Source organism: Pleurodeles waltl, chromosome 10, assembly GCF_031143425.1.
Source record: "Pleurodeles waltl isolate 20211129_DDA chromosome 10, aPleWal1.hap1.20221129, whole genome shotgun sequence".
NCBI lineage: Eukaryota > Metazoa > Chordata > Amphibia > Caudata > Salamandridae > Pleurodeles > Pleurodeles waltl.
Genome location: NC_090449.1, coordinates 667,620,134 through 667,644,486, shown reverse-complemented (window position 1 = coordinate 667,644,486; position 24,353 = coordinate 667,620,134). Strand labels below are relative to the sequence as shown.

Here is a 24,353-nt window from a genome sequence, read left to right as displayed (position 1 = left end):
GATAAGTCTTCATTGTCTAAGTGGAAATATCTGGAGAGTCCATCTGCACTGCAGTGGGTACTCCCAGGTCTATGTTCCACTGTATAGTCCATTCCCTGTAGGGAGATGGACCACCTCAACAATTTAGGGTTTTCACCTTTCATTTGTTTAAGCCATAATAGAGGTTTGTGGTCTGTTTGAACAATAAAGTGAGTACCAAAGAGGTAGTGTCTCAACTTTTTCAAGGCCCAGACCACAGCAAAGGCCTCCCTCTCTATGGCAGACCAACGCTTTTCTCCAGGGGTCAACCTTCTGCTGATGAAAGCTACAGGTTGATCCTGTCCCTCTGTGTTTAGCTGTGATAGAACTGCCCCTGCCCCTAATTCAGCAGCATCATTTTGTACTATGAATTTTTTGGAGTAACAAGGGCTTTTGAGTACAGGTGCAGAGCACATGGCCTGTTTGAGTTCATCAGAAGCCTTTTGACAACTAGCCTTCCATAATACCTTTTTAGGCATCCTCTTTGATGTGAGGTCATTAAGAGGGGCACCTATAGTGCCCTAATTCTTGATGAACCTCCTTTAGTACCCAGTGATGCCTAGGAAGGCTCTCACTTGGGTCTGAGTTGTAGGTGGAGTCCATTCCATAATGGTTTGGATCTTCCCCTGCAGTGGTGCAATCTGTTCCCCACCTACCAGGTGGCCCAGATAACCCACTTTCCCCTGCCCTATCTGGCACTTTGAGGCCTTGATAGTGAGGCCTGCCTTTTGTAGGGCCTCCAAAACTTTCCACAGGTGGACCAGGTGATCATCCCAGGTGGAGCTAAAGACAGCAATATCGCCTAGATATGCTGCTCTAAAGGCTTCCAATCCTTGGAGGACTGTATTCACCAATCTCTGAAAAGTAGCAGGTGCATTTTTCAATCCAAAGGGCATAACTGTGAACTGATAATGCCCCCCAATGGTTGAAAATGCTGTGTTTGGTTTTGCATCTTCTGATAACTTAATCTGCCAATACCCTGCAGTTAAAAAAAAAGTGCTTAGATACTTGGCAGAAGCCAGTGTATCTATCAGCTCATCTTCACTGGGTATAGGGTGAGCATCAGTTTTTGTTTCTTGATTGAAACCCCTATAGCCCACACAAAACCGCATGTCTTTCTTTCCTTCTTTACAAGATGGTTTGGGGACAAGCACCACTGGGCTGGCCCAGGGGCTTTCAGAGGGTTCAATCACTCCAAGTGCTAACATTTTCTGTACCTCTTGTTTGATACAGTCCCTGACATGGCCAGGCTGTCTATAAATTTTACTTTTGACAGGTAAACTGTCTCCAGTGTCAATTGTGTGCTCACACCAGGTAGTTGTTCCTGGAACAAGTGAGAAGAGGTCAGGGAATTGTCCAAGGAGATTTATGCAGCTGTCCTTCTGCTCAGCAGTAAGGCAATCTCCTAGTACAACTCCCTCCACTAAGCCATCGGCTTCAGTGGTGATGAAGAGGTCAGGGAGAGTGTCACTCTCTTCTTACTGCCATTCATCGGTGGCCAGAAGCAGGGTTAAGTCAGCCCTGTCATAGTAAGGTTTAAGGCGGTTAACATGAAGCACCCTAACGGGGCTTCTGGCAGTGCCCAGGTCCACCAAATAGGTGACCTCACCTTTCTTTTCCACAATTAGATGGGGTCTACTCCATTTGTCCTGGAGTGCTCTTGGTGCCACAGGCTCCAATACCCAAAACTTCTGTCCTGGTTGGTACTGTGTCAGGACAGCCTTCTGGTCATGCCATTGCTTTTGGAGTTTTTGGCTGGCCTGAAGGTGTTTAGTGGCCTTTTCCATGTACTCAGCCATCCTTGATCTGAGGCCAAGCACATAGTCCACAATGTCCTGTTTGGGAGCTTTTAAAGGTTGTTCCCAACCCTCCTTCACAAGAGAAAGGGGACCTCTTACAGGGTGTCCAAAGAGGAGTTCAAAGGGGCTGTAGCCCACTCCTCTCTGAGGTACCTCCCTATAAGCACAAATGAGGCATGGCAACATGACATCCCATCTCCTCCAGAGTTTTTCAGGGAGTCCCATGATCATGCCTTTGAGAGTTCTATTAAACCTCTTAACCAGTCCATTTGTTTGTGGATGATAAGGGGTGGTGAACTTGTAGGTAACACCACACTCCTTCCACATTGTCTTGAGATATGCATACATGAAGTTACTACCTCTGTGTGATACCACATCCTTAGGGAAGTGCACTCTGGAAAAGATTCCCAGGAGGGCTTTTGCCACTGCAGGAGCTGTAGTGGTCCTTAAGGGTATGGCTTCAGGATACCTAGTGACATGGTCCATTACTACCAGGATGAATCTGTTTCCTGAAGCTGTTGGAGGGTCAAGGGGGCCAACAATGTCAACCCCTACCGTCTCAAAGGGCACCCCAACCACTGGAAGTAGAATTAGGGGGACCTTAGGTGTGCCACCAGTCTTGCCACTGGCTTGGCAGGTCACACAGGAGCGACAGAACTCCTTTGTGTCCTCTGACATATGAGGCCAGTGAAACAGTGGAACAAGTCTGTCCCATGTTTTACTTTGGTCCAAATGCCCATCCAAAGGAATGAGCCAAAGTCACAAGAAACTCTCTGTACTGCAAAGGGATGACCAATCTACAGGCAGCTCCAGGTTTAGGGTCCCTTGCCTCAGTATAGAGGAGGTTGTCTTCCCAATAGACATTGTGGGTATCAGTGACATCCCCATTTTGCTGTATGACAGCTTGCTGTCTTAGACCCTCTAGTGTGGGACAGGTCTGCTGTGCCATGCTCAGCTCTTCCCTAGCAGGCCCCCCTGTACCCAAAAGCTCAGCAGTATCAGCTGCTAGCTCCTCTGGTGTAGGTTCTGCACAGGGAGAATATTCCTCTTCCTCAAAAGGGGGATCTTCCGGAGAAGGAGGGATAGTGGGCAAGGATTCGCCCTTTCTACCCCTAGCTTTTGGGAGCACTTGGTCCATTTTTCCAGGATCCACGTTTCCCTGTCCTCTTTGCTTCTGGGCCTGAGCCCTTGTGGGAGCAAAGATATGCCCTGGAATGCCCAGCATTGCTGCATGAGCCTCCAACTCCACTTCAGCCCAAGCTGATGTTTCCAAATCATTTCCTAATAAGCAGTCTACAGGTAAATCAGTGGCTACCACAACATTCTTTAGGCCAGTAACCCCCCCCCCCCCACACACTCCCAAGTTGAGATTCACAAAAGCCATGGGGTGCTAAGTGTGTTGTTATGAGCATCAATCACTTGGTACTGCTGACCAAGTAGGTGTTGTTCAGGGGCATCCAGTTTCTCTATCACCATGGTGACACTGGCTCCTGTGTCCCTGTAGGTCTCAACCTCAACACCATTTATTAGGGGTAGTTGCTTGTACTTACCCATATTAAGGGGACACGCAACTAAGATGGCAAAATCAATACCACCATCAAAGACTAAAACAGCCTCTGTGGTCTCTGTAACTAGACCAACTCACACTACATTACCAATGGTGAGCCAAGCTACACCCTTTGTATGGCTATTTGTAGTGTTCTTCCCCCCACCACTGCTATTACTCGGGGCACTAGTGGACGCAGTTGGGGTTGTGGAGGTGGGAGTCTTGGTGTTTTTCTTTGGGCAGTTGGGATCACTTGCCCAATGGCCTTTAGTTTTACATAAATAACACCATGACCGCTTTTGATTGTGAGAAGAGGATTTGGTCCCAACTCCCCCAGAGGATTTTTGTGGGCCTGATGAAGACTCAGTATTATTTTTGTGTCTGTCCCCACCCTTGTCATGAGACTTACCATCCTTCTTCTTGCCATCCTTGTCACCCCCTGTATGAGCTTTTCTGCTCACCCTTGTTCTGACCCATTTGTCTGCCTTCTTTCCCAATTCTTGGGGAGAGGTCAGATCGGAGTCTACCAAGTATTGATGTAACAAGTCTGACACACAATTATTCAGGATATGCTCTCTCAAAATTAGATTATATAGGCTTTCATAATCAGTCACCTTACTGCCATGTAACCATCCCTCCAAGGCCTTCGCTGCTTTAGCCTCAGACTGGCCTCTTCCAACCTCAGCTTTCTGAGTTCCCTGTCTAGGGTGTTATCCTCAGGGTGGGAGGTTTGGGAAGTCTCTGATAAAGAGGAAATGTGAGAATGTGCAGAAGCGGACCTTTCTCTGACTGCTTGAACCCTAGTGACATGGCCTTTAGGAGTGAAAATTGTCCTACTGTAAAGTGACCCCCCTCCCACTACCAGCTTCACTAGATGGCCTGTTAAGTGAAAGGTCTTTGGAAGTACCCTCCCCAGAATTCTCAGGACCCTCCCCTGGATCTATCTGGGTACCCCCCTCCTATACCTTCTGATCCTGGGTTTGACCAGTGTGCTTCTGGTCACTTTCAAGGAGAAGGTTAAGAAGGAGATCCTTGGTAGGGTTCTTACCAATCCCCAAACTTCTTTCTATACAGAAACCCGTCAAACTTCTAAAGTTACCATTGTCTTAAGTTGTTTTCACAACTTAGGGAGTGGCCTCTACTATAGACATGGTGAAAAGAAAGAGGTTAGGGGTAAGAAAAAAAGTTTTGAGCCTTCAAGAACAGAGAGAAAAACATTTTCAAACTTTTTAGAAACTTTAAAAAAAGTTTTTAGAGTGAACGTAAGACTGTTAAGTTTAATGTGTATATTTCTAAGCATTAGTAATATGGTTTTCTTATGAAAAGCACCAATGACAAAGTGGTAAAGCAGTTACAAGTACTTATCCCCCTCTGCACCACCAATGTAGGGGGCTGGCCTGGCTTGTAGTGAGTACCAATGGCACTTACACCTTATACCAGGTCCAGTTATCCCTTATTAGTAGAGTGTAGTAGTGTTCTAGCAGCTTATGCTGATAGAGGTAGCTTTAGCAGAGCAGCCAAGGCTGAACTAGGAGACATGCAAAGCTCATGCAATACCACTTATTTCATATAGGTACTATATCATAAGAAAGACAATACTCATGGTTACTAAAAAATAAAGGTACTTTATTTTAGTGACAATGTGCCAAAATATCTCAGAGGATATACTCCCTTAGGAGGTAAGTAACATACACAAAATATACACAATTAACCAAATCAGGGAAGTAAACAGTCAGAAAGTAGTGCAAACACTATAAAACACAATAGGATGCAATAGGCCTAGGGGCAACACAAACCGTATACTAAGTAAATGGAATGCGAACCACTAATGCACCCCTAGGCAAGTGTAGTGTGTCGCTGGGAGTGTGAAAAAAACCTAGGGTGTAAAGGAGACCCCACCCCAGGACCCAGGAAAGCAGGAGTAAAGTACTACTATTTCCCCCAAAACACACTAAAATCGTGATAAACGATTTTGCAAGGACCACAACAGACTGCAAAGCACTGAAGACGGATTCCTGGACCTGAAGATCTGTAAAGGAAGGGGACCAAGTCCAAGAGTCGTTAAAGTGTCCAGGGGGGGGCAGGAGCCCACTAAACCCCAGATGAAGGTGCAAAATGGCTGCCTCCGGTTGGAAGAAGATGCTGGTTTTGCAACAACGAAAGGAGATAGGAGGTTCTGCTTCGTGCAGAAAATGTCCCACGGCGTGCTGGAGGGTGCAGTGTTCTTTCCTTGGCAAACTTCCGTAAACAAGCCTTGCTACCTGTAAGAGTCATGGCTGAAGAAAAAGGGTGCTGCCCGGGCCCAGGAAGGACCAGGATGTCGCCACTCAGGTGAGGAGACAGAGGGGGCCCTCAGCAACGTAGAAAGCCCACTGGAAGAAGGGAAGCACCCGCAGGAGTCCTTGTACACGGTTTCAAGAAGACTGAACACGGCGGTCGTCTCAACACTGCAAAGAGAGGTCCCAGGACATCAGAGGTCTACTTAGGGAGCTGAGCATCCCAGGACGGAGTGCTGAGGACCTAGGCTCGGCTGTGCATGCAGGATTTCTTGGAAATGTGCACAGAAGCCCTTGTAGCTGCAGATCACACAGTGCACAGGATTACTGTCTGGGGAGGGGAGGCAAGGACTTTCCTCCTCCAAATTCGGACAGTTGGACCACTGGACAGTCGGGGTCACTTGGGTCCACCACATGAGTTCCAGGGGCCACGCTCGTCGAGACGAGAGGGGACCCAGAGTACCGGTGAGGCTGTAGTTTGTTGCCTGCTGGAGCAGGGTGATGATTCCGTCGACCCATGGGAGATTTCTTCGTGGCTTCAGGTGCAGGGTGAAGGCAGGTAGCCCCCAGTGCATGCACCACCAAGAAACAGTTCATCAGCAGGATTAGGTACTACAATGTCGCTGGTAGCCTTCTGGCTACTTTGTGGCAGTTTTGCAGGCGTCCTGGAGCAGTCAGCGGTCAATCCTTGGCAGAAGTCGAAGAGAGAAGTGCAGAGGAGTCCTGCTGGATTCTTGCATGTCGTAATCTGAAGAGAAGCCAAAAGGAGAGATCCTAAATGCCCCTGAGAGGAGGATTGGCTACCTACCCAGGTATGCACCTATCAGGAGGGGTCTCTGATGTCACCTGCTGGCACTGGCCACTCAGAGACCTCCAGAGTGCCCCCACACCTCTGAAAACAAGATGGCAGAGGTCTGAGACACACTGGAGGAGCTCTGGGCACCACCCCTGAGGTGGTGATGTACAGGGGAGTGGTCACACCCCTTTCCTTTGTCCAGTTTCGCGCCAGAGCAGGGACTGGGGTTCCCTAAACCGGTGTAGACTGGCTTATGCAAGGAGGGCACCATCTGTGCCTTTCAAAGCATTTTCAGAGGCTGGGGGAGGCTACCTCTCCCCAGCCTGTAACACCTATTTCCAAAGGGAGAGGGTGTAACACCCTGCTCTCAGAGGAAATGATTTGTTCTGCCTTCCTGGGACTGAGCTGCCCAGAACCCAGGAGGGCAGAACCCTGTCTGTGAGGTGGCAGCAGCTGTAGTTGCAGTGCAAGCCTCAGAGAGCTGGTTTGGCAGTACTGGGGGTCCATGGTGGAGCCCCCAGGATGCATGGAATTGACTCCCCAATACCAGATTTGGAATGGGGGGACACTTCCATGATCTTAGACATGTTACATGGCCATATTCGGAGTTACCATTGTGAAGCTACATATAGGTATTGACCTATATGTAGTGAACGCGTGTAATGGTGTCCCTGCACTCACAAAGTCCGGGGAAATGGCCCTGAACTATGTGGGGGCACCTTTGCTAGTGCAAGGGTGCCCTCACAGTTAGTAACTATGCACCTAACATTCAGCAAGTGATGGTTAGACATATAGGTGACTTATAAGTTACTTAAGTGCAGTGAAAATGGCTGTGAAATAACGTGCATTATTTCACACAGGCTGCAATGGCAGTCTTGTGTAAGGGTTTGTTTGAGCTCCCTATGGGTGGCAAAAGAAGTGCTGCAGCCCATATGGATCTCCTGGAACCCCAATGCCAAGGGTACCTAGGTACCATATACTAGGGACTTATAAGGGGGGTCCAGTATGCCAATTGAAATTGGTAAATGTAGTCACTAGCCTATAGTGACAAATATAAAGGCAGAGAGAGCATAAGCACTGAAGTTCTGATTAGCAGAGCCTCAGTGAAACAGTTAGGCACTACACAGGCATACACATTTAGGCCCCAAACTATGAGCACTGGGGTCCTGGCTAGCAGGATCCCAGTGAGACAGACAAAAACATACTGACATATATGTAAGATTGGGGGTAACATGCCAACAAAGATGGTACTTTCCTACAGTGCCCGCATGTTTTAGACAGTACCACACAGAAGAGAGTTTTTGGGAGCAACTATACAAAATAAGTGGGTCTGTATCATTTTCAATGTTTTGTTCAGTTTCAAGGTTGTAATTAGTGTGATGTATTTAGTTAGAACTGCTGTGTTTGTAGTTCTGTATTTACTTACAATTGGTTTGTGTTTCTTTTTCATAAAAAAATGTGATGGCGGTGTACGTGGACTGGGACTTGGCTGGCAGTGTGCGTGGACTGGCGCTTGCCTGGCAGTGTGTGTGGACTGGCGCTTGGCTGGCAGTGTGTGTGGACTGACGCTTGGCTGGCAGTGTGTGTGGACTAGAGTTTGGCTGGTGGTGTGTATGTACTGGTGCTTGGTTGGCAGTATGTGTGAGCTAGCGCTTGACTGGCAGTGTGTAAGTAGTGACTTCCTATCGTCAATGCACACACTGCTAACCAAACGTCAGTCCACACACTCCATCAGCCAGTGTGATTGCTGTGACAGACATGTGGGCGTATGAAAGTGATGGGCCCTTGAATGGCACTGTCTGTTGATGTGAACGTTGTAATGTGCTGGGCCAGTGGCTGGCAGAGGGAACAGTCTTGTGTGTGTCACATATGAAAGGTGTTAATGGTCTGTAAAGCAGCTGCTGCCTTGATCCAGAGTTTCAGCTCACGAGCTGTGCATCATTGGTTTATTTTTTTGACCTATCAATTATTAACAGAGCATTTCATTTTTGTGACATCTTTTGTTAATAAAATTGTATATACTGAACCATCACTCAGTTCCGTGCCAAATCCAAACAGTATGTGTGTGTTCCTGCTGAATATATGGTTGTGCAGTAATAATTGTATTTTCTGTCTTTCTCTGACAGGGTGTACTTTGTCACTACATTGTCTCTTGCTGTAAATGTTGTAATGTGCTGGGCCCGCGGCTGGTGGAATCAATGGTCCTGTGTGTATCACACATGAAAAGAATGTGAATGGCCTGTAAAGCTGGTGGTGCCTTGCCACGGCTTTACAGCTCACAAGTTGTGAGTCACTGGTTCAGTTTCTTAACCTATCAAATTTTAACAGAACATTAAATTTTTGTGAGATCTCTTGCTAATAAAATTTTATATACTGAACCATCACTCACACTCATGCAAAATCCAACCAGTATGTATATGTTATGAGAACAGTGGGTAGCCACAAGCCCATTTTGCTGCACTTCTCTCAGTTGGGAATGCAACTCACAAAAAGAAAACGCTCTGCTGTAATCAGGCGTCAAAGCACACCCCTGACACCCTAGGTGTCTCGGGTGGGATCCCAATGGTGAAGCATACCACCAACTAGGTTGGTGGGTGAGGGGTCTTTTTTAACAAAACTTAAAGGTGTTTATTTCACAACGTGAGTGTTTGGAACATCACAGAAGTAAGAGACTTGGTAGCGTGCTCGCTTCTTGTCTAGGGAGAATCTACAAACTCTAGATATGTTCGAAAACTAGACTCCCAGGGGAGTAAAGAGTGGTCTGCCTTTTGTGGATCCCAACAAGTTGTCTTACCCACAATGCACTGCAAACCTCAAAATATGACTAAAATCACACATTTTCCTTGGATTTCTGTGCCATATTCTTCCAGAAACAGAAGTAAACCACAAATTTCCTACCACCCAGCGTACCCCTTGCTCACCCGATAAAAATTATACCTCATTTGTTTGGGGGCCCAAAGCAGTCAGCCTAAAAATGTATTAAAAAACCTGCCCTTTTGGACCAGCTTTGGTTCACCCTCAAAAGTTACAGGTTTTTGGCCCCTCCCTGTCACAGGCACTTGGCCCACCCACACAAGTGAGGTATCATTTCTATTGGGAGATAGAGGGAAACGCTAAGTGGTAGGAACTTTATGCTCAGACTCCAGAACTTTACATCACAGAAATGTGAGGAAAACATGTTTTTTAGACAAATGTTGAGATTTGCAAGGGATTTTGGGTAACAGAACCTTGTGAGAGTCACACAAGTCACACCATCCTAGATTTGCTAGGTTTCCCTAGGTGCCGGCTGTGCTATGGCCCAAAATCCTTAGCTAGGCACATTGCTAAAAGATAGTCAGTTTTCAGTGGAAAAATGTAATGTGTCGACGTTGTGTATTGCGCCGTTTCCTGTGACGGGCACTAGGCCTACCCACACAAGTGAGGTACCATTTTTATAGACTTGGGGGAATCCTGGGTGGAATAAAATTTGTGGCTCCCCTTAGATTCCAGAACTTTCCATCACAGAAATATGAGGAAAATATGTTTTTTTAGACATATTTTGAAGTTTGCAAGGGATTCAGGGTATCAGAACCTGGTGAGAGCCGCACAAGTCACCCCATCCTGGATTACCCTATGTGTCTAGTTTTCTGAAATACACAGGCTTGCACGGTTTCTCTATGTGCCGGCTGTGCTAGGGCCCAAAATCCACAGCTAGGCATACTCCAAAAAACAATTCAGTTTTCAGTGGAAAAATGTGATGTGTCCACATTGCATTTCGAGCCTTTTCCTGTCGTGGGCACTAGGCCTACCTACAAGTGAGGTACCATTTTTAACAGGAGACTTAGAGGAACAGAAAATAGTAGAACAAGTGTTATTAAAAATTGTCTTTCTCTGCATTTGGACTTTAGAAATGTAAGAAAGTGTGTAAGAAATAAGTTATTTTGAGAAATGCCCTCTAATTCACATGGTAGTATTTTGGTACCTCCAAATTCAGAGATCAGCAAACTCCATATCTTAGGCCCGTTTCGGAAATACATAGGTTTGCTTAATACTCGTTTTTCACTCTTGATTTGTTACCAAATGAATTGCTGTATACCCAGTATACAAAAAACCATTGGAGATGCAGCTCAGTTACTTGCTCTCGGTAACTTGAGTTCTTATAAAATCTACAAGTCCTACATATCCCCGCAAGCAGAAGGGTCCAGCGGACGTAATGGTATATTGCTTTCGAAAACCTGCCATACTTACAAAATGTTACAGATCAAAACTTAGACACAAATGGCTGTTTTTTTCAACTCAATTTCAATATATATTTTTTTCAAGTGTTACTTTCTGTAGAAAAACCTTGAAGGATCCACACAAATGACCCATTCATAACTTCAGGGTTTGGTATCCTTTTCAGAAATGTATAGCTTTCTGGGATTCACCATTGGTTTTACATCCATTTCTATCACTAACTGGAAGGAGGTGGAAAGCACAAAAAAAGTAGGAAAAATGGGGTATGTCCCAGGAAAATGCCAAAACTGTGTTGAAAAATGTGGTTTTCTCACTCAGGTCTGCCTGTTCCTGAAAGCTGGGAAGGTGGTGATTTTAGCAGCGCAAATCGTTCTTTGATGCCATTTATAGTGAAAAAAACAGACGCTTTCTGTGGCAGCACTTTTCTCCATGTCTCCCTAAAAAAACTAAATGTAGTTGTATTTTGGCTAATTTCTCAGTCTCCTCTAGGGGAATCCAGAAACCCTGGGTACCTTTGGAATCCCCAGGATGTTTGAAAGAAAAAGGACACAAATTGATATCTTATGTGGATAAAAAATAATGGGGGCCTAAGTGTGAACTACCTCAAATAGCCAAAAAAAGGCCCAGCCTGGGTTGAGGGGTGGGGGGGCGTTGGGAGGCTTAGCAGCAAAGGGGGTATGTGTTTGGTGGGTGAACGTCTGCCAAAAAGTGTGGAACGTCCTTGTTTGGCCAATTTAAACTCTATGCACTCTATATAAGGCAGACAGGATATCTTCTGCATTTTATGCAGATGTCTCACCATCAAACTCTACACAAGAACAAGAATTTTGCATAATTATTAGTTAAACACCTCTAAGACAAACACCAGAACAAAATCACAGCATTTGACCTACCATGTCTTCAAGAATTTATCTTTCACTACATTTCAATAAATTTAAACACTGTATATTTTATCCGAAAGGAATACTATCATTTCATGAATCTAAATTTCAATAATTGTTAACATTTCAATATATTTTCTTTCGAACAGCATACTATCACTTCATCAAGAATTTATTTTTGCATAATTGTTAACATTTAAACACTACATATTTTTTCCCAAAGGAATACTATCACTTATGACAATTTCCTAGAAACCAATCACATCCTTAGCCCTGACAGCCAATCATAATAATAATAATACCGAACATCTGCCAGTCTACTTATTTCACCAACCATTTACCTTCACCTGAATAAACCTACCCCCATTATGATCACACCTAACTGGTATTATTTTTAATATACCACATAGAAACTGGAGTAAAGGCATGTAGTTTCCACTGCAGAACACCTTACTAATCCCAATAACCAACAATACCACTGGATTAACCATTAACCTTGAGTACTGGAGTAGCGTGCTACTCACCGTAAAGCGCTTCAAGGCCTCGTCAGGGTACCAAGCACTAAATAAAAGCAATTATAATCATAATAATTCTGGAGTCACAGCCATTACACCCATTAAGAAAAAGAATAACATGGCAGGTAAAAAATATATGTAATTTTTTTTTACCAATTCAGATCTTAAAATCAATGGGTTCATTAAATAATTATCAAAGATAGGAAGAATAGTCTGTTTACCATGCAAAAACTGTAGGTTCATGTTTAACTGAAAGCAACCGTCACTAATGGAAAGACTAGCTTCTTGAGATCGAAGTTTCCAACTTGATTGTTTCTCAGCTTGATCTTCTTCCAGTAACACAGCAACCACCTACAAAAATAGGATTACAAGGTTTATGAAAACATATATAATGATTGTACGCCCAACCACTAAAGTAAACATGAATCATTTTATGTAATATGTGTTTTAGATTCGCTTAAGGGAAATTATGAATATCCAAATGCACATAAATAATATTATTGTTAAGACATATGAATCCAACAAAAAATGAACAAAACAGGTTTAGGATCATGCATGAGGTATCAGCAGCTATCAAATGTGATGTCTAACAGCTTAAACACCTCTGTGGGAAAAACACCTAGAGGGTGCTTTTATTTTTCCTGGGTTGCCTCTGCAGAAGTGCTTACCTAAACTACCTACTCCAAAACTATATTCCACATTTCATGATAAGAGTTTTTTTTGCGTTTAACAAATTATCTGGTTTCTCCTGCAATAACTAAGCTCTGTTCATCGCTACCAATTTAGGAAGAGATTAATTTTCATCCAAACAGTAAAAGAAGCAAGGTTGGAATGTTAACAAACAAGCAGGAAAGGATTTCCGTAAACATTCTAAGCCAATAATCACTCAGACTGAATGGGGAATGAACCTAAAACAATTACATTTAAAAAAAGCAATCAAATTTGCTAGGAGATCCCTTAAACTCAACAGCAACACAAATACGTTTTTGTGCAGAACTGTGACATAGAGCACACCAAGGAAACCGTTAAATTTAAAGTTTTGCTGACATGATATACTACTGCTTCTTCCTTCTGGGCTACCTGTTGTCCTCACACTACATCTGAAATGTTTCCATAAGTAAATGCAAATTTGCATCCAAATATACCAAGTTGGGAAATCCTGGTATGGGTGTTGGAGTCCTGCAGAAATTATCCGCATATTGTGTGGAGACTGGTCTTTTCAGAAGTTTGCTGGTTCATGTAGGAAAGTGCCCCTTTCTGACATGGTCACCCCCAGTTTTTGCCTGGTAAGTTACCCCTACAGCAGACCTTACAAAGATAATGCAAGGTGTATTATATTACATGTGAGGACATAGAACTAAGGGCCAGATGTAGCAAAGGTTTGCGACTCGCAAACGGGCAGAATCGCAATTTGCGACAGTGCAAAATCGGAAATGGGATGCAAAAAGCCCATTTCCGACTCGCAAAAAGCGATGTGCCCCGTTTGCGAGTCGCACCCGTTGCGACCCCCTTTTGCGACCCGCAATGTGCGTGTCGCAATTTGCGACTCGCAAAGCTTATGCAATTGCAACTCGCAAATTGCGACTAGTCGCAAAAAAACCAGTTTGCAAGTCGCATTTACCACTAACTCAGAGCAGGTGGTAACCATTACCAAAGTATAAAAGGAGACCCAGAAGGCATCTGGGTCACTCAAGATGGCGGACATATACCTGATAGCAGTGAGGAGGAGAGTCTACGCAGCCCAGCAGAGGAGGAGGAGGGGCCACAGACAGGAGAAGATATATAGAACAAGGCAGACCCTTTTCCAGCAAACTGAAGAGGAGATCTATGATAAATACCGCCTTAGCAGCGCTGCCATTCTAGAATTAATAGACTTACTAAAACCACAGCTAGAACACAAGACCCTGCGTGGCTGCGCCATCCCTACGCATGTGCAAGTACTATGCGCACTGCACCTCTTGGCATCAGGGAGCTATCAGGGGGTCATTGCCGTGGCAGGTGGGGTATCCCAAAGTGCAGTGTCAAGGTTCCTCAGGGCATTCCTAGATGCCTTAGTAGCGCACAGGTCTCAGATCATATACTTACCAAGGAATGAGGCAGAAATTAACAGCACGAAGCTGGACTATTACCGCATTGCCCACTTCCCCCAGGTCATTGGATGTGTAGATGGGACACACATTCAAATATGCCCCCCGCTAATCTGGAACATATTTTTCGCAACAGAAAGTGTACCCACTCACTCAACATACAGGTTGTTTGTGATGCCCATTACGTCATCACGGACATCGTAGCTAAGTTTCCAGGCAGTACCCATGACTCATACATTTTTAGACATAGTGGGATCCATCAACGCCTGGAACGTGGGGAGTTTGGAGACGGATACCTCCTAGGTAGAGCTGCATACACCTTGCAGACATACACACAGGTCACTGTGCACGACTATCTGGACTTACTAACAGTGTACTTTTGTGCCCAACAGGTGACAGTGCATATGCTCTAAGGCCATGGATCATGACTCCATTTTTAACACCCAGCAATGAATCAGAGAGGCAATACAACAGTGCGCATAAGAGGACCAGGAACCTGATCGAGCGCACCTTCGGACTCCTGAAGGCAAGATTCCGATGCCTCCACCGCAGCGGAGGCGCCCTCCAATACACCCCCATTACCGCCTTCAAAATTGTGGTCGCATGCGCCATCCTCCACAACATAGCCACCAGACGTGGGCTACCTCTCACCCCTGCAGACCCAGATCCTGATGAGGAAGAGCAAGAACAACCACACCGCCATCATGGGGATAGGAGTCTAGCTAATCAAGGCAGACTGAGACGGGAACACATTGCAACGCAATATTTTGGACGGTACGTGTAAACTCCCACCATACTCACCCATTAACCAGACACTCCTTTTGTTAAGTGGAAGAGAAATAACTGTTTTAATAATGTAATGGATGAACTATATACATGATTCAATTGTCCATGGGCAGGGAAATGCCAACCACTCATGTGGCACATTAAAGCCATGTGCCACATTTGTTTGTCCGGGCTGTTGGCTAACTTCTCCTGCCCCTCCTGCCAGCCTGGCTGGTCCCAGCTGCATCTATGGTGCTCTGCCTCCCACTCCTTAGCACCCTACTGTCAGTGGCAGATACACTGCTCACTGTGGAGCCCTCTTCACTATCTTGGGGTGTTTCCCCGGTGGCACTCGACATCTCACGTGTCTCCATTAGTTCAATGATATGTGTGAGACGTCCCAGGCCCCTGGCAACATCCCCAGCAAAATGGCCCATCTCAATTTGCAGGCCAACTGTCCTCCTCGACAGGCCTGTTGTGTTGATGGCTAGCCTGCCGATTGATGTGGCCATCCTGTCCAGTCTTAACATAATCTGCCTATCCCTGCGCCGCCCAGCCTCTGCCTGACCCAGCAGTCCGGCCGCCAGTTCCCTGATGGCAGAGGCAATGTCCCCAGTGTTCTGGCACATCAGGTCCATCCGCCTGTTGAGGTGCCGCATGCTTGCCTGGTTTTGTCTTTCAATGCGGTGCAGCACCCCACTGATCCTGCCCAATGTTGTGTTTTGCAGGCGCTGACCCCGCAGCAGATGTGCCTCACTGCTGGTTGGAGGATGAATCCGGATATCAGACGCTCTTGCCCTGCGACGTCTGCGCAGTGGTAGCTGCCCTGTCCTCGCACCTGTATCCTCCCTGGCTGTTGCTGGGGCAGCTCCTGGCGTTGCTGTTGTAGCAGGCGTTACAACTGCAGGAATGCTGCCGACTGTGCATGTGGGGGTGCTGGAGGGTCCTGGGGTGTCCTCCTGGGCCTGGGTGCTTGGGGTGTAGGGGGTGTCTTGCTGGAGACCTGTGGGACATGGGGAACACACTGTCAGTGTCTAGTATCTGTTGCACAATTCCTAATAAACATTTGCCTATGCACTGCCTATTGGACTACATTTCCCATAATGCATCATTCTGGCTTTTTCTACCCTGAAATGGAGCTAATTTGGTTGTGCATGCACATGTGTACATGGTGGGTGGGGTATGACATTGATAGGGGTACAGGCTTATCACATGGTACTCACCGGTTGATGTGCTGGGCTCTGAAGTGTCCAGGTCCCCAAATCCACACACTGCCTCCGGCTCAAAGGTTTGCTCAATCCTGTCTTCAAGGGGTGTGGGTGGTGGCACAGATGATGGTCCCCCTCCAGTGCCTCTCATCTCCCGGAGCCTTTCTGCCACCCTCTCCTTGGTCCGGGAGCGGAGGTCATACCACCTCTTCCTTATGTCCTCAATTGTCCTGTGGCTTACCCCCAGGGCATTGATTTTCTCCTGCATTTCCTGCCAGATTTTTCTTTTGGTGGCCTCTGGAACAGTGAGGGCAGCTCTCCCAAAGAGCTCATCATGGTGCTGACAACATTCTTCGGTCAGCACCTCATGCTCCCTCTCTGAGAATTAAATTTTCCTTTTTCGGGGGGTTCCCTCCATGGCTGCTGCAGCTAGCTCAGTGTGCAGACTGGCAGTTGTAAAAGGGTGTGGTCCAGCCTCCTCCCAGGTGTATTTGTTAACTTCCTGGCTGTGATGTCATCATCATGTGCCAGGAAGTGTTTCCAGAGTGTTTTGGTGTGCTTTCTGGAGTGTTCTGCTGCACCTGCAAGCAATTTTGAGGGAACTCGCAATTTGCGACACCAACTCGCTAATTGCGAGTTCGTTTTTTGCACACTCGCAAACAGCGACCTCGCAATCTGCGGACTCGCACACAGCGTTGCGAGTCCGGATGCGAGTCGCTAAATCGGACCGGTTTCTTTCCTGGCATACCAATTTGCGAGTCGCATTTTGCGAGTCGCATTGACTCGCAAAATGCGACTCGCAATTTTTTTGTTTCCTACATCTGGCCCTAAGAGCAGATAGCCCCCTGCAATGTCTTTGTCGATCCTTAAACATAGTAAGTGAACAGGGAAGGCATTTTAAGTACATGTGCTGGACACTGCCCAATACGATTTCCCCGGGTACGTGATGGCTTCACTGAAAATAGGGATGCTTGGTATCAAACATCTCATATAAATAAAGCCTTATTATTGCCACTAATGGATTTATTAATACATGCACCCAGAGGGCACCTTAGAGGTGCCCCCTGAAAAACCTACCACTTACCCATGTGCTGGCTGACTAGTTCAAACTAGCCTGCCACCACCAGACAGGGATCTGATCCACAAGGGTGAAAACCTTTGCTCTCTGGCAGACAGGAACAAAGAATAACCCTCCCTACAGGAAGAACTGCAAATCTGCATTACAAGGTAGGGGGCTTCAAAGAAGCTTACCATCTGGCTTCCCTCAAAGAAGAGGATGCTGACCCCACTGCCCCAGGGCCCATTTGATGCCTTAACAGGTGAGAAAATGAGTAGTCAGAGAGGCGTGCCTACCTTTCAGGTCAGTCCCACCCCTAAGGTGAGCTGCCTGATGTGGACACAACTTTTGAAAGTCTGCCATTTTAGTGATGGCAGAACTAGGAGCTCTGGGACAATATATGCCCACTTCCCACAGGAAGTAGTCATAGAGGGGGTGAAGTAACTCCCAGTGGTAAGTAGCCCATTGGCTACTTCCCTAAACGCCTCTAAATTCAATATTTACAGGAGCCCCCGGCACCAGAAATGTAGATTCCTGCTGCCCTATGAAGAAGAAGGACACAAAGAGCCACAAAAGACTGAGGAAGAAGCACTTGAATCGGACCCATCCCTGCCTGCCTGTCTGCTGCTCCGGTCGAATTGAGCCAAAGTTATCTCATCCTGCAAGCTGTTGTGCCTTCAAAAGCCTGGAAGGACTGCCTGCCTTCAACAAAGACCCAGGAACTCCTGTGGAGCAGTGGAGCTGCTTCGCTCCATTTGCATGGAGCAGTCACCCCACGAGAACTGCGAGCACCACTGTACCCATGCCCTCCAGTCCAAGCTGAAGTGGGCCAACTCTGCCAGCATAGTCCCCTAGCCCTCCAGGGACAAAGCCTGCCTTGGACTTGCCCACTGTAGACTCACAAACGCTGCCTGCAGCCTCTGTTCGCAGGTCTCATCAACCGCGAGTGCTTCTGGTGATAAAAACCTGACACCTCAAGACACCGCTACACTCGTCGCCTGTGGAGAAGAGGACCTAAGGTTTCCCCATGTCCCGAACATCATGAGAGCTGAGCCACCTTGCTGGTTTAGCCCGAGTGGACTCCCAGTCCAAACCTGAAGCCTCATGGGCTCCTGATGCTGTACTGCACCTCTGCACCCGGCCACCAGGTGTGACCTGTTGGTGTGGCCTTGGACTTTGCTCCATACCGATCTTAAATCCAGGAGATTGGCCCCATAAGTTGCTGTACTATGCCTGAATGCAATATTTGTATTTCCTCCATAGGATAACATTGCTGTCTTTATAATGCAGTGTCAGCTTTTTTTCAACCTGAAATTATTTCTCTTGCAAAACGTACTTACATGATCGTATTGATTATGGTCCCTAATATATACATTGAAGAGTGTGTGTCTCCTGGTTGCATCACTGAGTGTAATGAACTACAAAAATATCACCTGAACTTGTCCATGTCTGGAGGCCTTCAAAGCCATAATACATGCATTAAGTAATCCAACAGTATTGAGGACCCCAGCCTTGAAACGTGCATAAAAGCATTTCTGATAGGTGAGTTGGGAGTGTGCTAACCTAACACACCGAGAAGGGACGGAAGACGCTATTGGTCTTCATCAGCAGCAGACTGTTATTTAGAGAATGGACCGGAGCTGTGGTTGAGAAAGAGTGCTTCACCTTAAACATACTGAGGGCCTACTTCTTTGGAAATTCTTTTATAGTCCAGATGATGCTCCTCAAGTAACTAATGATAACAACAATGATAGTTGCACCCCTGCAAGAGTTGGACAATCCTGTATAGTGCATGGTAGGGTTGTCACATGAGAATGGTAATTGACCTCAAATGCTTTCCTAATCAGATTTCATAGAATGTTCTGGAGAAGGCCTATACATCTGACCTAAGAGGAACATGCTTTAAGGCGAGAAGAGCTCTGCTACTCTGCATCTAATCCACATTTTCTGACTTGTCCTGTGTTTTTCCTTTGTGGAAAGTGGAATTCTGTGTTCACTGGATGTGCTTCATGCTGTGATTACTTTGACTGGCATAGTACATGGATATGCAAGCCAATGAGCATCAATAGTTGATGGTGACACCGCAGCTTCATAAAAGGCTACAATGAAAGTGATGGTTTGGTACAGCTGATTATTTTAATGGCATAGGCCAATTTAACTGTACACCAGGTGGAGAGACAGACTATAAGACATCCCCTGTAAACTCTTTGCAGTGTACAATAAATGGGGGAGGGGGTTAGAGGGCAAGGGGGGTAGAGAGAGAGATTGTTTGTTTTGGGAGTTGGAGAAAATGTGCAAAGTGAATGGTATTCAGTAACAGGTCCCCAACCTGCCATTCAATATGAGATTACATAAGTTCCCTCCAGAAAGGGACTCATAGCTCTTGGGGAAAAACTTCCTCCAGTCAACCTATGCACTGGCTGCAACTTGTTGGCCATTTTACTTTTGCTCCCAGTGAGAGACCTCCTCTTTTAGGCAGATCAAAGCGGCATGTGTCCTGTTCTGGGACCAATGACAGGAACCACAGCCTACATTTTCTTCAAATTTCAGTCTTTCCTTCAATCAATGGAAATAGCACATTGACAGGATTTCTGGAGGACAGTGAAGAGGCTGGTATAACTGGTCAGACTATGTGCATTGGCACAGTAAAAATCAAACCATTTCAGCCAAGATCTCCTGGTTGCTAGGCAAGCCACAGCACAAGATAAAGACAATGGAGAAGATCATGCACCATGATAGGGCATAAAATGTGTGTGGCATGATGTGGATCCATATTGCCCCAGTCACCAATGGAGGAGGGAGGGGGGTCACTGAGGCAGTACTGTACAGCCAGCAGTGAACGGACTTGCTTTTATCTGATGACCAAAGACAAACAAAAGGGGAACTACCAGTTTGTACAGAAATGTATGATGTCGTTCCACAGCCTGTTATTAAAGGTTTGTACCCATAGTTGACTATGAATCTGGAGAGCCTTATATTCTAATGGCAAGCACTGGTAAATAAGAGCACCTGCAACAGATCCACAAATTGACTGATCAATCTACTGGGGGAAATCATGGTGGTCTAGAAGAAGGCATAGGGCACAGCTTTCGCAGCCACAAAAGTCCCTGAATCAATGACTTTTGTCCCTGAATGAACGAATACCCATAAAATATAGAAAACGTAAATGTCCCATAGGTATTCTAAATAATTTTCAGGTCTTGTGTTTTGTGGTTGAAGGATGTCTGTTGGAAACTACGTAAAAACAGGTTGTACTCCAGACAGACCTGACTAAAGCAAGGTTAGTCTTTCCAATTAAATCAAGATATCTATAACACTGCAACACTACACCTACTTCTGTTTCTTCAGGAATCTAAGAATATTCCCGTTGACTGCTGAACCCTGAGCAGTTGAAGGGTGAGGTTTCTCGATTCTTTCAAGATAGATGTGGGAAAACCTTAAGCGAAAAACTTAAAGTGAGAACCTCTAAGTGAGAAAACGTGTCGTTTCAATTGTTTTAGAAATGGGATCTCTAGTTTGCAGAGGTATACACCCTTGTCCAAGTAGGGACCACAGTCCTAGTCAGGGTAAGCCACAACACAATTCAAATTATCCTGTGCCCACCCTCAGCTTGGCACTGAGCAGCAGAGTTAACATAGAAGGCAATGTGTAAGGTATTTGTGCAATAAATCACACAGTAACACAGTGAAAACACCAACTAATACACCATACAGGTTTAGAAAAATAGATAATATTTATCTGAATAAAATAAGGTCAAAACAACAAAGATCCAATAAGCATAAGTTGAAATATCACTTTTAAAAGGTTTAAAAGAGTCTCAGTCCTTAGAAATAAAGTGTTTTTTTGTAACACACAGTACCTGTGATACATAAAAAATAACGATGCATGGGGACCGCAGACGAGGAGATGCACGGAAAAATAAGGTGTTGTGTCAGATGAACGAGTTACTTACCTTCGGTAACGACTTTTCTGGTGGATACATTAGCTACCTGTGGATTCCTCACCTCATGAATACTCCCATGGCGCCAGCATTCTACGGAAATCTTCTTACTAGTCTCTGCACGTCGACGAGGACGTCACTGTCTCGCACGCGACGCCGTCTGACGTCATACAGGCAATAAGAGGTCCTCGACGACGTGCGGACGTCAGTACCAATCATTTTTTACGTGCATGAGAACAACCAGGCAATGCAATGAAAGAACAAAGCAACATCCATTATATTGTAAAAATACACCACATTGTATGAATAACTGTAAATCTTTTTATGTACATATATATATATATATATATATAAAACTCTCTCTTTTAAAATATATACACACACCAAGTATATACATAAAGATATATAGACATATACCTATATATATATAAATATATTATATATATACATCTATTGCACCCTCAAAGACCAAGAGGAGCACACTCAAGGATTACCTGGCAAGACCATAAAGGCAACGGGGAGGCGGGTGGGACCGTGAGGAATCCACAGGTAGCTAATGTATCCACCAGAAAAGTCGTTACCGAAGGTAAGTAACTCGTTCTTCTGATGGATACAACTACCTGTGGATTCCTCACCTCATGAATAGAGTCCCAAAGCAGTACCACGCCCGGCGGTGGGTGCCTAAATGGTCAAACCAAGAAATCCTGCAGCACTGACCGTGCAAAATGGCCGTCCCTTCTAACCTCAGAATCTAAACAGTAATGTTTTGCAAAAGTGTGAAGGGACGACCAAGTTGCGGCCTTGCAGATGTCGACCACAGGAACACCTCTGGCTAAGGCCGAAGTGGCCGACTTAGCTCTGGTGGAATGAGCTCTAATGCCCTCAGGAGGATCCTTCTTTGCCAAAGAGTAACATATTTTAATGCAAAGAACAACCCACCTGGATAGTGTTCTCTTGTGGACTGCCTTTCCTCTCCTCTTGCCCACGTATCCAATAAACAGCTGATCCTCCAGCCTGAAATCCTTTGTTCTATCGATAAAGAAGCTCAACGCTCTCTTTGGGTCCAGACGGTGCAGTCTTTCTTCCTCTTTGGAAGGATGAGGCGGAGGATAGAACGTGGACAAAGTAATTGCCTGAGCCAAATGGAAGGGTGAAACAACCTTCGGGAGGAAAGCAGCCTTGGTCCTCAACACCACCTTATCCCCATAAAAAGTTGTATAAGGGGGTTTTACTGATAAGGCCTGCAACTCACTCACTCTCCTTGCTGATGTTATAGCTATCAGGAAGACTGTTTTTAAAACCAAATACCTCAAGGGGCAAGAATGCATAGGTTCAAAAGGGGACCCCATAAGGAAAGTCAGGACTAAGGACAAATCCCATTGCGGCATAACGAATGGCTTTGGAGGATATTGATTTAGAAGACCTTTCAAGAATCTGATAACAATAGGGGATTTAAATAAAGATGGTTGGTCTGGAAGACATATGAAGGCTGACAAGGCCGATAAATAACCTTTAATGGTAGCCACTGCACAGCCTTTCTGCGCCAGAGATAGAGCAAAAGACAAAACGTCCGATAGATGAGCATGTAAAGGATCAATCTGCCTCTCTCCACACCACGCAACAAATTTAGACCACCTATTAGCGTAGATAGATTTAGTGGAGTGTCGCCTGGCCGCTAATATAACATCCACTACCTCAGGCGGGAGAGAGAAGGAACTCAGGTTGCCCCGTTCAATCTCCAGGCATGTAGGTGCAGACTCTGGAGGTTGGGGTGTAGAACCTGCCCCTGCGACTGTGAGAGGAGGTCTGCCCTGAAAGGGAGACGGAGCGGCGGGCACGTTGAGAGTTGGAGAAGGTCGGAGTACCACACCCTCCTTGGCCAATCCGGAGCTATTAAGATTACTAGAGCCCGGTCTTGGCGAATCTTCCTCAATACTCGAGGAATCAAGGGTATGGGAGGAAACGCGTAAAGCAACTGGCCGCACCAGGTCATTTGAAACGCGTCCCCCAACGCTTCCTGCATCGGATACTGAAGGCTGCAGAACAACGGACAATGCGCGTTCTCTCGAGTGGCGAACAGATCTACCCGAGGAAACCCCCACTTCTGGAAGATTAAACGGACTTGATCTGGATGGAGACGCCACTCGTGGTCTGCCGAGAAGTGGCGACTGAGACTGTCCGCACGCACGTTCAAGACTCCGGCCAGATGGTTTGCTATCAAGCAAATCCGATGGTCCTTTGCCCAGGACCATAGTCGAAGAGCTTCTCTGCAGAGAAGGTACGACCCCACTCCTCCCTGCTTGTTTATGTACCACATCGTGGTAGTATTGTCCGTTAGGACCTGTACCGACTGACCACGAAGGGAAGGGAGGAAGGCCTTGAGAGCCAGACGTACAGCCCGTAACTCTAACAGATTGATGTGAAAAATCTGTTCCTCTGGAGACCAAAGACCTTTGATCTCCAGATCCCCCAGATGAGCTCCCCACCCTAGAGTGGAAGCATCCGTTATGACTGTGGCCACTGGTGGCGACTGCTGGAACGGCTTTCCTTGTGAAAGATTGTTGCTTGCAATCCACCACTTCAAATCCACAGCAGCATCTCTGGAGATCTTGACAGTACCCTCTAGATCCCCTCTGTGTTGAGACCACTGCCTTCGGAGGCACCACTGAAGAGCCCTCATGTGCCAGCGAGCATGCGTGACCAACAGAATGCAGGAGGCAAAAAGACCGAGCAGACGAAGGACCTTGAGGACTGGAACTACCGCTCCATTTCGAAACATTGGAACCAAATCCTGAATATCTTGAATCCGCTCAGGCGGAGGAAAGGCCCGACCCAATGTTGTATCCAGTACTGCCCCTATGAACAGGAGGCGCTGAGAGGGCTCCAGGTGAGATTTGGGCTCGTTCACCGAAAAGCCCAGGTCGAACAACAACTGGGTTGTTGACTGCAGATGACGCAACACAAGCTCCGGGGACTTGGCTTTGATCAACCAATCGTCCAAGTAAGGGAATACTGCTATCCCCTTCCTTCTGAGCTCTGCCGCAACCACCGACATCACCTTCGTGAAGACTCGAGGTGCTGAAGTAAGACCAAACGGAAGGACCGCAAACTGGTAGTGTTGCGATCCCACCACAAACCGGAGATACTTCCTGTGTGACTTGAGTATCGGGATATGAAAGTAAGCATCCTGCAAGTCGACAGACACCATCCAGTCTTCCATGTTCAACGCCAAAAGCACCTGTGCTAGGGT

At 46.2% G+C, this 24,353-nt stretch overlaps 1 protein-coding gene across 2 annotated transcripts in view; it reads right to left on the bottom strand.

Moving 5' to 3' along the window:
* The window catches only part of DYNC2I1 (dynein 2 intermediate chain 1), a 436,420-nt gene that overhangs the window by 188,404 nt on the left and 223,663 nt on the right, over positions 1–24,353 (bottom strand). For both annotated transcript variants that reach the window (XM_069211167.1, XM_069211168.1), the window contains one exon: positions 12,268–12,397. In XM_069211167.1, the coding sequence (XP_069067268.1) occupies positions 12,268–12,397 (130 nt within the window). The remainder of the gene's footprint in view (positions 1–12,267; positions 12,398–24,353) is intronic.